Source organism: Protopterus annectens, chromosome 3.part0 (assembly GCF_019279795.1).
Source record: "Protopterus annectens isolate FY-2018-M chromosome 3.part0, PAN1.0, whole genome shotgun sequence".
Classification (NCBI taxonomy): Eukaryota; Metazoa; Chordata; order Ceratodontiformes; family Protopteridae; genus Protopterus; species Protopterus annectens.
The window spans coordinates 226,091,572-226,110,359 of record NC_056731.1 but is presented as its reverse complement, the minus strand read 5'-3'; the positions used below and the strand labels follow the sequence as shown (position 1 = coordinate 226,110,359).

Here is an 18,788-nt window from a genome sequence, read left to right as displayed (position 1 = left end):
GATCTTTACAGTTTTGAGAACTATTTGGATTACGTTCTAAATTAGATAAGTCAGTTAACTAAAACTCAGTCCATTCAAGGCAAAGGAGATTCATATGCATTCTGCTGCAATTCCATCACAGGCTCTGTACTTCCCTTTGCATTTTGTGATGTGAATAAACTGGAATTTGTGATTTAGGAGAGTCGCTAGGCAAAGTTCTCTTGTTTATGGATCAGCTGGCAGCCACTCTGAAGTCCTTGTACCTTCACTATGTAAAGATACTAACATCCTAGATCTGATGTGAACATACAGTTGTTTCTGCCTGTTTAGATTACTCAAATTCACATTACCTTGGCTTTGTGAACGAGATCCTGTTCACCTCCACTGCAGGATTAGAACTTGCTGCATGTGCTGGCAAGATCAGCTTTCAAAATCTGAAACTGGCTCTTCCTAGATCAAGGTTCTGTCTATCTAAAGGTACTTTTGGTTCCCCAGCTACTGGCATGCCTACTTTGCTCAGTTAGTGAGGGACTGATAGAGATTTCAGGCAAACATCTTAATTGCTATGAATTAGGCCAAGCACTATGAGTTGTACTGTCAGATTTTTGACTTGCTCTTTCTAAATTAATTGTTCTTCTCAAAAGTTTGACATTTCTATGGGTTGTATTAAAGGCTATGTGCATTATTACATAAGTATTCCGAGTCTCCCATTACTATGTATATCTAATGCATTCATTTAAAGATCTGTTTTGAAAAATAGGAAAGTGCTCCTCTTTCAGACACTTTGCTATGATTTTAAATTCTGGTGTTATAATTTTTTAATGCATGCTGGTGTAATGATTTTTTTAATGCTCAGAGGTACCGAAGTTTTTTATTTTTTTTTTGAGATATTTAAGATTTGAGACTTCCCTTCTGGTAACACAGGCAGTGCATGGGCAGAATTGATTGACAGTGTATTATATGTTACACTGACAATTGTGGTGGGGTTTGCCAACAGTTTTACCCCTTGAGGTAAATGTCACAAGCAAACAACAAGGTAAACCCCTTACCTATATTACTTCACTGTTTCAACGCTTTCCCACATTATTGTGTATCACATCACTGAGAAAGGAGATATTTCAATTATATAGTTATTTATTTTTTAGTTAGTTCCTTAATGCCCCAAGAGAACAGGTATCTTGAATAGGTACTTGCAAATTAACACATAGCATTCAGGGCTAATTCACACTGTAATCTCTGTGTCTCACAGCGTAACTGTATTGCTTTGGATAGGCAGTTAAAAGTGATCAAATGGCTCATTTTGCATTTGAAATTTACGCAAAAGGCAAAGTAGTCAGGAACTGCAGTAAAAATACAAGCTAGGGAAAATGAAGTGTTGAAAAGAGATGTTTTTTGCAACATTTCTAGTAGGGCAGAATATGAATAAGAGGAAATGGATATATATGTTTGTGATTTTTTATTTCCTTTTTTTAAACATCTTTATTGAATTATCACTTGTGATGCAGGCAAATTTACATTTATATAAAAGTAATAAAATTGTATTAACAAGTTCACATTTACAAACATCATACTTCACATAAATGGTTAGATATCATATAACCTAAGCAACATGATTGTGATTTTTGCAGCAGATCAGTGGGAGATATTTTTTCCAAATGAATCCTAATTAATCAGAAGGAATGGCTTGAAAAACTAAGTGATCAGCTGAAATGGGATGGATAGGCAGAAAGTGCTAAGTTGGGTGACTTGGCTAAAAGGAGCAACTTTTTATAGCAGGCTGTTGTCAGGAAATGAATAATGTAAAGATAAGTGGGAGAAATGCATGTAGCGTATAGGAGTGAAGTAATAGGATTATACACACACACATATATATATGTGTGTGTGTGTGTGTGTGTGTGTGTGTGTGTGTGTGTGTGTGTGTGTGTGTGTATATATGTATATGTATATATATATATATATATATATATATATATATATATATATATATATATATATATATATATATATATATATGGGTCTACTACTAACGACCGAAACGACGATTCCCCGACAGAAAATTCACCGACGCCAGACGACCGACAGGTAAGTTTACCGACAGGGTGATTTGCCGACAGCGGAAGGACCGACAAGGGAATGTGTGATCGCGACCCGGTAAGTGTGCGACAGTGACGGAGTTAGGAGCGGTCAGGTAAGTGCGCGAGGTTGTGGGATGTCGGGTTAGGCTGTGGGAAAGGTGAGTGTGTGTTCGTGTTGGAGGTAGGGTACGGGTAAGGTAAGTGCGTGCTAGTGAGGGACTGTAGTTTAGGGACGGGTTAAGTGAGTTAGGGTTAGGGTGCAGGTAGGTGATGTGTGCGTTAGTGTCGGAGCTTGGGCTAGGGGTGGGTTAAGTGAGTTAGGGTTAGGGTGCAGGTAGGTGATGTGTGCATTAGTGTCGGACCTTAGGGTTAGGGTTTGGGTCAGGGCTAGTGTGTATGCTATGTAGTGTTGTGTGTTGTTTACGTTCCGTGTGTCGGTGTTCTGGTGTTCGGTGTTTTGCGTTGTCGGGTTTGTGCGTTGTCGGTTATCTGGCGTCGGTGAGTTTTGTGTCGGGGAATCGTCATGTCGGTGTTTAGAAGTAGACCCATATATATATATGTAACTTACATATAAAAAATATATGAATGTGCATCTATGCATAACTCATTACATCCGAGTGATGCTTCCAGGTGCATCTGCAGTTAACTACTAATGACATCTCTAGGCGCCAAATATTGCTTGTTCATATTTGCATTACTAAGCTGGGCATTAATCCCTATGTCACTCAATGGGTTGCCAACTGGCTTACTGACAGAACCCACACTGTAAAAGTAGCCTACTCTAAATCAAGCTCCAGACAAGTGACAAGTAGAATACCTCAGGGTTCAGTCCTGGGACCGCTCTTGTTTGGCATCTACTTCTCTGAAGTACAGGCCAACACTAAGGGACTCTGGCTAACAAAGTTCGCAGATGACTGCAAACTGGGAGCCATTATTGAATCCCCAAATGATGTGGATACTCTACAAAAGGGCCTTACAGAAACAGATGCTTGGTGCCAGAGCCAGGGCTCAAGCTCAATACCAAGAAATGTATAATTATCCCCTTTGGGGAAAAAACATGTACCCGTGAATTACCACATAGGTGGCAGTACACTAAACACCAAAAGTGTGTTAAGAGACTTAGGGACAAAGGTGGTCAGTGGTCTCACCTTCAATAACCACATCGCCACAATAGTCAGGAAATCCTTCTATGTGGCACACCTCATCACTAAGGGCTTTTCATCCAGAAAAAAGGAGGTCATTGTCCTACTGTACTCATCCCTCATTAGACCCATTATAGAATACAACTCCCTGTTTGGTATGTACCTCTCAAGACATCTACAACAACTGGAAAGGCCTCAGAAACACCTCACTAAAAGAATCACAGGCCTAAAGCAGATGCCCTATGCTGACTGTCTAAAAAATCTCCACCTATACTCTGTCGCATATCGTCTACTCAGAGGTGATCCCTGCTTAACATACAAGGCCATGTCAAACCCAGAGCTGTTGGACATGTTACACCTAAAGAAATCCCAATCCCTCAGACACATGCTCCAGGGATCTAAGCCTTGTCATCACAATGAACAAAACATGCTGGAGGGATAGGTTCCTGACCCAGAGACTCCCCAGACTCTGGAATAGACTGCCCGTACATATCAAGCAGAGAGTCTCTTTGGCCCTCTTCAAAAGGAACCTTGATGTTTGGATGGGAGATACGAAATTCAACCCGGGGTTCACGTCATTCTTCCCACAATATTTACTTCCCTGGACCCCTGTCTAGCAAGGTGAAATAGCCAGGGAGTTGTTATGGCTAGGCTTATATAGGCCCTAGGGCCAATAGCCTAGTAGCAACCTATGAACCTATAATAACTATAAAACCATGTTATGTACAAGATTTTAAAATATTTCATTTTGAAGTTCACACAATGGCAACCTCAACTGTATTAATATTTGATCTCTGTCTAGTGCAGGTAAATAGATATTAACTGTTTTTATGATATTAATTTATATAGATATAATTTTCACATTTTTCTAAATATCTCAACAGCCAAATAACACAGATAAAACTCCTTAGCCTCACATGAAAGCTGTCAGGACAGTATGTGTGTAACTTGAGTGGTTGCTCAGATATTGGAAGTTATTTACAAAATATTACAAATGTAACAGTTACTGTGTTTAATGTGACTTATAAAATTCACTTTAAGACCTAGAACCTAAAGAATACTACAACTATAAAAAATAACTTCTGCTGAAGAGTTTGCCATTTATATTTCTTTTATAATTGCTATGTTTCCGGATATATGAACATTTGTTTGAAATGTGAGGACATAATTTGATTTTGTCAAAAGACTTGGGCTCCTCTCATTGGAAGTTACAGTGCAAATTTCTTGAGCTCCATTGGAGTGAATGAGATTTATATACATATATAATGTGTGTGTGTGTATAAAAAGAGAGAGAGAGAGAGAGAGAAGTATTCACACACACACATACACACACACACACACACACACACACACACACACACACACACACACACACACACACACACACACACACACACATCAGTTGTGTTAGGTTGACTGCTGCCTAGTCAACTGTATATGGTCAGCTAGGAAATGATCTACAGGTGTGCAAGATTGCACAAATTCAGGGGTTAGGAAATGTGTCCTTACCCCATGCTTGTATGATCTTGGAATTGCTATATGTAATTAGCAGGCCACAAACATGGGGTGCAAGGAGGAGCTTGCCCCTCCTTGCAAAAAACAATGTTTTTTTAGTTGATTTTGCATGCGTACTACTCTATTGGCTACATTCTTTTTAATATTGTTGCAATCTGATTGGGTGCTTTAGATTAAATGTAGTACACCTACAGATATACAAACACCCAGCATTGCAATGTTCTCTTTCAGTTCTTCTCAACATCTGAATGATGCTTATCACCAAATCTTATGCCAGAGAATTGCTTATACTATTTCAAGTTTATTAAACTTATCATAAACTAAGCATCGTATTGCATATAGTAAAACTTAAATAGCATACGTTAGAATGACAAACAAAATTCAAAAGAAGCAGATTTGCCATTATTTCTGTGCTAAGATACAAGTCAAAAAGATATGACCTGAAAACCTTTTGACATAACGCAGTATGAAGGACTCCCTCTGTCTAGTGTTAGTAAATGTAAACCTTTTGACATAACGCAGTAGGAAGGACTCCCTCTGTCTAGTGTTAGTAAATGTAAACCTTTTGACATAATGCAGTACGAAGGGCTCCCTCTGTCTAGTGTTAGTAAATGTAAACCTTTTGACATAATGCAGTACGAAGGGCTCCCTCTGTCTAGTGTTAGTAAATGTAAACCTTTTGACATAATGCAGTATGAAGGGCTCCCTCTGTCTAGTGTTAGTAAATGTAAACCTTTTGACATGACGCAGTATGAAGGGCTCCCTCTGTCTAGTGTTAGTAAATGTAAACCTTTTGACATAACGCAGTATGAAGGGCTCCCTCTGTCTACCCCCTTTTCCCCATTTTGTTTATGGGGTCAGGAGTGTCCCGTCAGTGCTGGGTGGCTAAGAAGTCCTTTATGTTTTCAGCAGATAAAGGTGCTACCAGCTTGATGTTTCTGAGAAGAAAAACTGGTCAATCTTAAAGCTTTCCAGCAGCACTCCTGTTGTATTGATTCCAGTTTTTGACTGCATCCACTTGTCAAGAAATGTCTCACCGTTCAGAAAACAGCAAGACAATAACAGGGTCCTGTCTGGTTCTCCCCAATGTATGGTTGTACATAAGCATTTTAAAACTGAAAGATGCAAACCTTCACCATGCAGGTGATGGTTCAAAATGATAAAAGAAATCAAAGCAGAAATTCTTAAAGCTGAGGGAAAGACATTACAAGTCCCTTTTTGAGTCACACAGACCCCAGGACACAGTTTCTTTGTGACTTCCCTTCACCTCCCAAGAGGACATTTACTTTGTGGAGACCATTTATTATAAGGGCGAATTTTTAAACAAATTTCTAATGATCTAGCTTAGCCTAAGGAATAAAACATGGAGCTAATGATGGTGCCAGAATCAAAATGGACAAGCCTCAACACATTTACTGAGATAATGAAAGGAAAACAAATAGTCTGCATGCAGATTCTACTTTCAGCACCCAAGACAGTAGATGGGCTTTATCAAACTCTTAAAGAAAGGCAGATTCTTGAGAATGAAAAGGTGGTCCCCACAATAATTTTTCTCCTCCCACATTCCTCTCACACGTTCTTACACAAAGTCCATACCAATGGACAGTTGGTGGACACTTTTTGGCCATAAGAATTCTGGTTACTTGCAAGACATCTAGTTTTTGATATGTGCAGAGGATACCACAAAATCTCTAAATGTGAGAAGTAGTAGAAAACAGGAAAACTAACCCGAGTGATGTGTTCAGCGGAAAAACTGCAGATGAAATGCAGAAAGTTTTGAAAGAGAAATTGTTTGAGTGCAAAAAATCGAAAAAATGTTAACATCAGGGGGATATATTTCCATAAGAGCAAGATGCCTGATTAAGGTGAGAGATAAAGAAATGCAACAGAGGTTGAACTACAACTTTAAAAACTAAAATAAACAACCTGGACAAACAAATTAAGCCTAATGTGAGACAAGATCAGGAACATTTGAAGAAAAATTATATAATGATATTGAGCATAATAGTAAACCTTTTTACAGATGCACAAGATGTAGAAGTAATAAAGACATACAACTTGATAAACTGTGTGTAGATTCTAAAATTTATTCTCAGATGCAACAGATTGTTGATATATTTACAAAATCTTATCCAAAACAGTTGGGGTGATAAGTTGTCCTAATGAAATCCAGGTAATCTCACATAATAGAATCAAATTATATTATATTGAATGCAAACTGGATCCAAACAAAGCAAAGGTAGGAGACGAAATTAGTAATAATGACCTGAGAACACTTAAGCAAGAACTTATAGTACCATTATGTATATTTACTAGGTAATATAAATATGGGGAGATTCCTCTAGATTGGAGACATGTGCTTTGTAAACCTGTCTCTAAGGGAAAGGGGATTAGGGCAAATCCAGAGTCGTATACACCCTCAAGTCTACTTTCATGTTGTGGAAAAATAATGGCAACAGTACTATTGATTAAGTTATTGTCAAAATTGGATAGGTTGGGGCTTGATACCAGTTTACTATCAATATTACGAAAGGCAAAACAATTTCTGTTCACAATATCAAAGTAAACCATCAAATCTGGAATCCTGACCACTACACAATGTCAACCCAAATGATTGAGACATTTGAGTCGACATCGTCACCAAAAACATTGCATGATAGCCATATAAGAGCTGATCAAACTCCTATATGACATATGTTTTTGCAGGAGGGCAAGAACCCCTGCACCCCCCACACTCCCTGCTACTAATATATTCCAACTCCGAGATCTCACTACAGTGGGGATAAGGATGAATTTCCCATCCCCACTGTACCGCAATTTCCGTACATATAGTCAAACACACTCATGCAAATGCACCACTGCATTCGCATAAGTGTGTTCGACTATCCCATACACTTTTCATTTTCTGCACAACATTCTGATTTTCAACAGCATGTAGTTCACACAAATAATAGTAAATAATAGTAAACCCTTGAAACCATATATCATCATGCATATCTTGAAAACAGATTTAGTACCACCTGTAACATTGTGTTCTATAACAATATAATAAAAGCTATGGATGAAAAATTGTGCTGTGATGTCATTTATATGCATTTAACTTCAGCATTTGACAGGGCCATACACAAACACCAATCAGTAAATTAGAATAACTAGATATCGGTGTACAACTAGATGGATAGCTGCATGGCTTATAAATTTCATACTACAATTGGACAGGTGAAAGTTTTGGTTACAGTCAGGGTGTCCTACAGGGCTCTGTCCTAGGCCCTTGTTTGTTTAGATTCTATCTTTCAGAGCTAACTTTTTCATCTAAGGTGTTCAGGTCATCTGCATATAGATTGAGTCATGGTGAGTACCTTCACAAGGTGGACCCTGTTTTTCACAACATCTCACCAAGATGACACTGATATATAGACTGTATTTTATATAGCATATATCATGGACAGAAGTGGGTTAAAAAAATAAACAAAAGATAGGTGGGTGCACAAGACACAAGATAAAGTGTCCAATCCTGGTAGGCACACTGGTGCCATGTCTGGAAAAAATGACAGTGTAGAATCCTCAAGACGCAGAAACATTCCTACAATGGGACTAAGCCAAGCCCAGAAGGAAGATGCCCCTCCCCCTGTTGTAGAAGGAAGTAGTAGTCCACAAAAACCGATAGCCCAAAAAAGAGCCATAAAGATAATAGAGTGGACTATTAAGGATAAGAAAGAAATTACATATTGTTACTATTGTGCAAGAAGCCCAAAATTTCCAGACAGAAGATATACAAAAAGATTACAAGAGAAATTAGAGGAGAGAAAAATGCTTCCACAAGAAAAACTGTCAGAAGCTCCAAATTAAAATTTCTGGTCATTAGTACAACAGATTTATGTAAAACATATAGACCAAGAAACCTTGGGCCATTTAGAAAAATAAGTGACTCAGGAAGTGAGAAAATATAAATAACAAAATCTAGAGATTTTTGAAAGGTATAAAAAGGAAATATGGACATGGGAAAGAAGGAGAGATCTGATATGGTGCAATATTTATGTAAAGGAAAAAGACAACTTAACACAAAAAAGGCAGCCCCAAAGGTATTTGAAGAGAAATAGAGGCAAAGGCATCAGATATAGAAAATTTTACAATACAAAAATAAGATCACAAGGAGAGAACATAGAACAAAAGATTAGTAAATTAGAAGTTAAAAAATAGAAGTTGAAGTTATGGAATACCCGTGAAGGATTTAGTGTAGAAAGTGTAACACATTATATCACAGCATAGTAACAAAAAATAAGCCACACTCAGAATATTCACAAACTGGAAAAACACAGGTGAATTCTGTGCAGTAAAGCCAAAAGGACAACGGGTAACAACAAATAGAATCCAGTTGTGTTTAGCCAAGTTTTTAATTCAAATGTAGATAATGTAAAATTAGTTGAGCACCTCCATCCCTGACATTAGGAACTTCATCAGAACAAATAGTTAATAGAACAAAAGGGTAATAAAAAGAAAGTCTCATGGAACAAAGGATCATTTGTTGTTAAATAGTCATAATGGAGAACTATAAAAGGGGAAGTTTCTAAGTATGGCATGGATGGACTACAAAGGATTTGACAGTATCCCATATTCAGGAATAAGAGTGCTTAAATATGTATAAGATACACCAACCATGAAACACATTACAATGACCAAGAAACACTGGCAAACCACTTTGCAGTTAAGCCACATTAAAGGACAAATTATTATTCCAGAGATAAAAATTCAAAGGGGGATATTCCAGGGCAACTCTCTGTCACTGCTGTTTCTTTGTCTTGCTCTTAACCCATTAAGCTCTCTACTTAACAGATTAGGTCATGGCTACAATTTGGCTCCCAGAGAACAAGAAAGTATAAAAACGTCTCATCTTTTTATAGATGATTTAAAATTATATAGTTTAGTAGCATATAGTTTTTCAGACGAGGAACTGAAAGCACAACTGCAAGTGGTCAAAACTTTTTCCAGATGATATACAAATGTTATTTGGTCTTGATAAATGTGCAAAAGCAACCTTTAAAGCAGGAAAGCTACAGCACCAAGAAAACATCAGTTTGGGACAGGAATGTAATATAAAAGAACTTCAGTAAGACGGAGTGTATACATGGTGGGAATTGAAGGGTCAACAATAAAGCATAAAGAAATGTGAATAAAACTTAGTAAGGAATATTTCAGAATATTAAAATTAATACTGAGAACAGCATTGACATCTTGGAACAAATTCCAATCTATAAACTAATTAGCTGTCCCTGTCCTAACTTACAGATTTGGAGTGACTGACTGGCCTCAAAAGGTGTTGGATAGGCTGAACAGATAAACAAGGATGCTTTATGCTCAAATGATTTATAAAAATCAGGGCATACCAAGAATATATATTCCCTGTTCTGCAGGAGTTATGGGCCTCTTTGAAAGTGATTACATGTATAGATCTGCAATCATGGGACTGCACGCATATCTGTTGACCTCACAAGACCCAAACATAGTGAAAGTTTTGAAACATGAGAAGAAAAATTCTAAAATGACTTTCCTCCTTAGCTTAACAGAAGCATATCAGAATTAAGCGGGAATTGAAATCAAACCATAAGTAGATAAAAATCAGACAACTGAATATGCCAAAAACAAACAAAAAGAAAGAATATAAGGTGAAGGATCAGATGAGAAGCCAAGAAATGTGGAAAATGCATAAATATAGTTGCAAAGTATAGTTGCAGTATAGAAAGTTCTTGGAACAACCTCATGTTGATCAGGATCAAAGGCAGGAATGGTTAAGGAGAGGTGAATTTAAATCAAAAGGCCCAAGACAGTGGACTACATACACATTAGCTTACAAAGCCCATTGAACATGTGGAAGAAACAGACAAATTAGGTTTTATAAAACAGAAATGAAAACAGTCACACATCTTGTAGTTGGTTGTGATATACTAATAGCAGAAGGACTGTATACTGAAATGTGGGAAGACTGTTGCATTGGGGATTGTGCAAACATTATAATATTGAAATAGCTGAAAAACACTAGAAACATGAGCCACAAAGCATTATAGGTTCATAGGTTTATACTAGGCTATCTGCCCTAAGGCATTTATAAGCCTAGCCCAAAGTTTTGTGGCTTACACCACCCCTTATGTTAAAAAATACTGTGCCCATTAGTTTGTTGTGCCTCTGTCCAGCAGTGACACAGAGATGATTCCCGGGGTAAACCTACGATCTCCCATCCACCGGTCAAGATTTCTCTTGAACAGAACCAGCGAGGTGCTCTGCCTCACATGGACCGGGATTTTTTTCCACAGCATAGGGAGTCTCTGGGTGACAAATCTATCCCTCCAGCATGCCCTATTTATATCCGTGCTAAGGTTTAAGTCGCTTGCTCTAGTGGATCTGGTAGATTTGGATTTATAGAAGACAATGAAGTTTTGATCACATGGGATCAACCATTACCAGGAGTTCAAAATATAGATGTGAGAGAACCAGGTGTAGTAGTTCATGAAAAGAAGACAAATGTAACATTGATCATTGAAATTGCTGCACTCAATGGCTACAGTATCTTACATAGAGAGAGACACAAAGCCATAAAATACCAGGATTTGCAGGGAGAAATGAGGGCAGTGTGGAAGAAGGATACCCAGACAGTTCCAACAGTAGTAGGAGCAACAGATCTTATAAAAAATAATTTACAATTGTACTTGGATACATTACCAATACTGATAATAAGAACAGTCTTGGCACTTATTACGGTAGGCTAGAAAGGAATTAATGCACATACTTGGAATATTTGTATGTATGTAGCGATAAAATCATTGGGTTCGTTAGCAGTGTTTTTCTTTGAATACATAATTATTAACGATGCTAAGTTTTACTTTAAATTTATGTGGGTTTCATTATTTTTTGATTTGTTGAAATTATTTTAAGTAGTTTCTTGACAATTCAAATTTATTTTATGTGTTAGATGGTTTAAATAAACTCGGGGATTAGGTTGTTTTTTTTTTTTTTGCCAGTGAATATACAATGTTGTATTTGCCCTATCTAAATCAACAGTGGACATATGTGTAACTTACCTAGAAAAAAAAAGGTGAAGTGAATACTGCCTCCTGGACCTTTGGAAATGGTTGGCATCCACTTTGGTGCCAAATCTTTTCTTTTAAGCATTACTGCAGAGTCAAACTCTTGCCGCTTAGTCACAATACCATGCTGTAGACTGCTACATTTCCCACTGCATCCACTTGGCTAACTTGTTCTTGTATAGCAAGATAATATAGAGCTGTAATGAGCAACTAAAAATCACAAAGCTTGTTTATACAAGCTCTTCAACACCTAGGTGATTTTTTTACATGTTGCTTAAGGTCTTGCTCTTTTGATAATCCTACAGTGGATATAAAAAGTTTACAGACCCCTGTTAAAATGGCAGTTTTTTTTGTGATATAAAAAAAATAAGACCACAATAAATAATTTCAAAACTTTTCCCACCTTTAATGTGACCTGTAACCTGTATTTTTCAATTGAAAAACAAACAAATCTGTTAGGGAAAAAAATATAAAAAAATAAAAACCGTACAATACGCTGGTTGCATAAGTGTGCACACCTTTATACTAATACTTTGTTGTGCCTGCACATCCTTCAACTAATACTTTCGTGAAACACATTTTGATTTAATTACAACATTCAGTCTTTTTGGGTAGGAGTCTATCAGTGTGGTACATCTTGACTTGGCAATATTTGCCCACTCTTCTTGCAAAAGTGCTCCAAATCTGTCAGATTGTGAGGGCATTTCTTGTGCACAGCCCTCTTTAGGTCATCCTACAGATTTTCTATTGGATTTAGGTCTGGGCTCTGGCTGGGCCATTCCAAAACTTTTATTTTCTTCTGGTGAAGCCATTCTTTTGTTGATTTGGATGTATGCTTGGGGTCATTGTAATGTTGAAAGGTGAAATTCCTCTTCATCTTCAGTTTTCTAGCAGACTCCTGAAAGTTTTGGGCCAAAAGTGACTGGTACTTGGAACTGTTCATAATTCCCTCCACCTTGACTAAAGCCTCAGTTTCAGCTGAAGAAAAGCAACCTCAAAGGATGATACTGCCACCACCATGCTTCACCGTAGGGATGGCGTTCTTTTGGTGATGCAAAGTATTGTTTTTACGCCAAATATACCTTTTGGAATTGTTACCAAAAAGTTCAGCCTTGGTCTCATCAGACCATAACACATTTTCCCACATGCTTTTGGGAGACTTGATGTATTGTTTTGCAAATTTTAGCTGGGCCTGGATGTTTTTCTGTGTAAGAAAAGGTGTCCGTCTTGCAACCCTACCCCATAGTCCAGATATATGGAGAATACTGGAGATTGTTGTCACATGTAGTACACAACCAGTACTTGCCAGAAATTCCTGCAGCTCCTTCAATGTTGCTGTAGGTCTCTTAGCAGCCTCAGTTTTCATTTTGCACCGTCACTGTTGTCCCATATCTTCTCCACTTTTTGATGACCGTCTTCACTGTGTTCCATGGTATATCCAATGCTGTGGAGATTTTTTTGTACCCTTCTCCTGACTGATACCTTTCAACAATGAGATCCCTTTGATGCTTTGTAAGCTCTCTGCAAACCATGGCTTAAAATCCTACTAGGAAAGCTGAACTTTATTTGGGGTTAATCAGATTGTCTTTAATTGATGGCAGGTGTGTACCTAAGAAGACTGAATGTTGTCATTAAATCTAAAGGTGCTTCAACAAAGTATTAGTTTAAGGGTGTGCACACACAGCAAAGTATTAGTTTAAGGGTGTGCACACTTATGCAACCAGCATATTGTACATTTTTTTTATTTTTTTATATTTTTCCCCTAACAGATTTGTTTGTTTTTCAAGACCTGGCATTTTAACAGGGGTGTGTAAACTTTTTATATCCACTGTATTTGCCAGTTTTTAGTAGGTGTATTCTTTTTAGTAGGTGTATTCTCCCTTTAGTTTTCATACTTGATGCTGTATGTCTTTCCTGAGTCAGCTATTTAATTTAATGAACCTCAAAGCATGTCTCTGTTTTGACTCTTCTGTTGACCAGATCTTACAGTCTAATATTTTCTTTCCTTTTTGGTTTCAAGTTCCCAAGTTCCAACTCAGGTGGTTTGTACTTGTTCCTCTTGTGTGTTTTGTGTATCTCTTTTCAGTGGATTATTTGTTTTAGTGAACCACAGTGGGGACTTGCTGGTTTGGTGTTGTTGATTTGCTAAGTCTTGTAGTCAAGCATTTTTATATGTATATGTTCATCCAGCCTCGTTCCTTAGCTAAGAAACAGAGAGTCATTACTGGGTCATATTGAGCATACCTGCCTTCTGTGGCTAAACTTAATGCTTCTAACTGACTTGGCTGTCTACTTTTATTCCCCCTCCCTACCTATGGCAAAGAGCATCATCTCATGTTACATGCATATTATCTCCAATCTGATTGGCTGGTTTGATATCCCAACTTTGACTGGAGAGTCAAACTGTTCAGCATCCTCCAATGACTCCACAGATGTCCAGTCCCATCCATACACATTTACCATATAATACTTAAGTAATCTTCTGCAAAGAAGAAAGCATAGGTGTGCAAACTTTACATATCAAGAGAGCTCAGTGTAACAGTGCAACTACCCTTTCCTCTATCCATTTTAGACAACTGTATATAGTTTGGAAATATCTTACCTACAACCATCTTGCTTTACTGTGTGAAAAATGTGAAATCCATGGATGGAGCAAAAATTTCCAGACATTGTTTAAACATATTTCATACTGCATAAAATTAATCAAACTAAGAATATACAAGTGTAAACATGAAATAAATTAATTAATTAATAAAATCTAAGTAATAAAATAATTCACTTTTGTGAATTTCTTGCTAATTTGTTGATATTTAATTCTGCTGTAACTCTTTTGAATGCTTAACACTTTTGAAGGGGAAATGTACAAACTGTGCTGTTTTAATTAAAGCTAAAATTAAAAAAAAATCTCTTTTTGCAGGATTTCCTAAAGAAGGGTTTAATAATCCTACCTTTGTACATGATGAAACACCTGAAAAAGAAAGCAAATCAAAGAAAAAAGACAAGAAAAAGTAAGCACTTGTTTTTGCAATGCAATGAGTACCTCTAACATTAGATACATCTGTCCTATAGTATTTCCAAAAGTAGTACAAAAAGACAGTGCTGACAAAATATCACTTAAGTGATATAAATTTATGTGCTTGTGAGATTACTTGAGAAACCAGATGCTGGAAATAATTTCTCTACTTTTGTGTTATGCGTTCCATCATCTGAATGATTAGATGTCACCCAGAAGCCACTAAATCTAGACTGTTATCACAGAAGTTAAGAAATGCTGCAGAGATCTGTCTTTTCCTTACCAAAGACTTTACCTTTATATGCAGTCTGACATGACTGTTAACACAATTTTAACTTGAGTTGCAGAATTAATGGTTCAGTGATGACACCTGACTATTTCAATATAGCTTGATTATTTTATACTACGAATATATACAATAGACTGCATACTATTCAGTCTGCCATAACTGACACAGAATAGGAATTTAGTTTGGGTTGCTTTATTGGTGGAATAAAGCTGCTTGCTCTTTCTGTACTCAGTGCGTATTACAACATGGCTGCTGTTCTTACCGGTTGTGTCCCTTTATTTAGAAAGAAAGAACAATCAAAAGAAGAGAAGAAACTAGTCGGGCTTTTGGAACTGGTTTGTATATCATATTTATTTATCTATTTGGCTTTCTAGTAAAATATTCCAACAGGCATATTCTTTGTGGAGCTCTGACTACCTGTGCCACATTTTTCTAACTAACTATAGTGTAATGAAAATTGTCATGTGGCATCACCGGCCTCAGTGTTTATACAGCATTTGCATCATTTTGTCTATTTTGGTGATATGATAACCCTTTGCATGTATACCTATATCCTTTTGCGAATTATCCCTACCCTGCTTTTTATTGTGAGCTCTCTGGACATTGGGGTGTTGATGTTACTGGTTAAAACAAGAAATTTGCCATCAGATAATGAACATAACACGTTATTCATAGTAAGGTAAGAAATGGGAGCACAATTATTTAAATGGTTTGCTCTTGCTTTTAAGAATATAGTTTTCTCACTGGTTTTACATAGCAATAATCCATGATAGGACAAGAGGTTAAAGGGATTAAGCTTTTTTTCCATTGGGCTGCACTTAGCAGCACTGAGCCAGTACACCATGAATCTTGATCTTTATTAGGTTACTTATGTCTAAGCACTATGGAAAAAAATCCCATAAACCAAGCAATCTAACCATAACTTTACATAAAATTTGTCAGTAAAATAATGATATAGTTTAACACAAGCTGTATAAATTACAGATGAGCTCTAATGGTTTAAAAATACTTGCCTATGCTAATGTTGTTTAACTAACTTCCATAAAGAAGCTTCTAAGTCTCAAGCTTCTGTCACTTCCAAAGGACTGCTTTCAGGGTAGTGCTGGCCTGCCTGGACTCTAAAGTTTATTCCAGGAACAACTAGCGAGCTCTCCGGGGATGAGATAAGGAGTTCAGTCACGGTATACGGCAACTAAAGTTTCTTCAAGTAGACACCCGGAATGTTCGAATCAAGATCCTAAAACAGGATCTGCTCTTTGAACTTCCAGGATTCCCACCATTGCTTAAATAATGCCAGACAGGAAAGGTGATTCTAATTTTCCAGGCTGTAGCCTGCCATAAATTCTAAATGCTTTTCTTTGGTTTTACTCAGCCCCCAGGGATCTTTGGTTTTACTCAGCCCCCAGGGAGTTTACCAAGTATATGTCTGTAGCTGCAATGAAACTGAGGTGTGATGGTGCTTCCTCAGTAGGTGACTTGACACTTGGCTGCCCCAGTTTAGTGAAGGCAAGGGATCTTTCATACCCTGAAAGATTTATCCACACACTCATTTTTGTCCAGCTGTACAATAGTGAAAAAGCTCTGTATGGGCTATTGCCAAAGGTTTGGATCCCTTCAATGTTCCAGTGTCTACTGTAATATACTGCATATCAGAGAGATATTTAATATTGAATTAAGCTTCTCCTCCATTGCAGTACACTTGGCAATCATTTCAAATTTTCATCAAGGCTTTAATTCATTGTCAGTGGTATTCTTGAACATGCAAAGACTTTTCCAGCAGTACCTGCTTTCTTATCTGTCTTCTTATCAATATTTTTTTCCCTTCTTGAGATTATTACTTTGTTTTTGAGAAGTTGACAGCTTCCCATTTGAACCAAGTGGTATGGAAAAGTAAATGTGAATCACATGAAACTTTTATTTTTTTTGGTTGCCATTACTTCCACCAGAAGGGTTTCTGAATTATAAGCTTTGGGTGTCAATCCTCTCTATTTAGCTTTCCATATAGATAGTGTCATTGCAGAGCTAATCCATCATTTATAATATCAAGATCCAGTAAGATGAGTCTGTTAATCTACCTGCCTTCTTTTTAGATTACTCTAGCAGAGGCTAATACTTGTTACATTGCATGGATGTCCAAAAGCAACTAAGAATTTTCCTGGGCAGAACCAACTCTGTCAGAAAGGGTTCACAATTGTTAATTTTTCCCAGTAAGAAACTGGACTGTAAAATGTCTAAAGTTATCTTGTCCAGGTGGCTGATTTAGTTGGATTAGATTCTGTTATGAAAAGTACGTTAAACCTTTGCTTACTGCTCATTCAGCCATGGCATTGGCTAATTTGTTTAGGAATACATTACTGGATGATATTTGTACATTGGCTGCACTCTGTTTTCACTGAAGACTTTCACAAGACAACACAAGCTGAATGTGATTTTTAATTATTGGACTTCCTTTGATGACAGATTTATTAAGTGGACATTCTTCTCATGTGGTTTTTCACACAGGTATCTGTCCTGTTGGTTGACAAGGACGGACCTACTCATGTTGGTTACAAAGTTAAGCACCCATTACAGTACATTAGATCTGGATGAGCAGGTCCAGCTTCATCTGTATATGAACCCTTCTTCATCTTACCTCACAGCAGACTTTTCCTCATTATAAGGTATCTGTTTCTGGTCTTCATTGGCAGACTGTTCCTTTATAGAACTAATAGTACATCAAATACTCCTTTAAAACAAGTAAACCTTCATCAGCAGGTAGAAAGCACACATTGCAGTAATGTATTCATATCCCTCACCTCTGGAACAAACTTCCACTACATGTCAAGCAGAGCAACACCATTTATCTCCTTCAGGGTAAATCTAGATAACTGTGTGGGCAGCCTCATATTCTGTTCTGGTCTAGCTTGTCTTGCCCTCCTTGAAGCTAGAGGAAAATTTTGAATAGAATTTTGTAGCTGGGCTTGAAATGGCCTGCTGATCAATTGCCCAGTACTTGCTTATTAACCTATGAACCTGTAACTCTCAATCTTTTAGAGCAAGGAATCTGGACAAAGCCATAAATGGGGGACAAAGGTAAAAAATGGACACAATTTTTAAATATTGCTCTTACAAATTTAGAAAGTTGATAGAATAACAGGTTTTGCATTAGCATGAATTTTCTGAAGGGTAAAAAGTCTGAATCTCAAACGTCTTTCATTATTTTCCAACTTCACTCCTCAAAGACCTAGCAATGATTTACCAGAAAACTACACTTTTATGAGTTACACAGCAAAAAATATGAGGCCAAAATCTAGACATTCTGTACAGTTGAGACATATGCCCCAACAGAGATGTGGAATAGAACTTTGTTGAATGCTTTCTAATGTAAAAGGAGATGGACTGTAACCTGGGAAAAATTTCAGATGACAAACTGACTAAAGGCTTGCAATTTTCAACCTTTTGGTTGACGATGGACCTGTTCATCTCAATTTGACACTGCAGTACTTGCATAATGTGTTATTTCTCACCATTAAGAAGTTATTATCCTGCCTTATGAAAGCAGTCTCACTGATGTGTCTGTTCCTAAAAATCAGGTCTGACATGTTCCCAGGATGTCATGGAATGTAAGATGAAAGCAGTAAATAAGCCACCTTCTTAGTAACCCTTCATAGATAAAGTAGATTAGAGATGTGGCAGACATTTTCTCTATTTATTGGG

The 18,788-nt window shown here is 37.2% G+C and overlaps 1 protein-coding gene across 1 annotated transcript in view; it reads left to right on the top strand.

Moving 5' to 3' along the window:
• LOC122796318 (ATP-dependent translocase ABCB1-like) overlaps positions 1–18,788 on the top strand; it is a 329,590-nt gene that overhangs the window by 59,274 nt on the left and 251,528 nt on the right. Inside the window, exons 3-4 of the mRNA XM_044064705.1 lie at positions 14,708–14,798; positions 15,376–15,427. Coding sequence (XP_043920640.1) covers positions 14,708–14,798; positions 15,376–15,427 — 143 coding nt within the window. The remainder of the gene's footprint in view (positions 1–14,707; positions 14,799–15,375; positions 15,428–18,788) is intronic.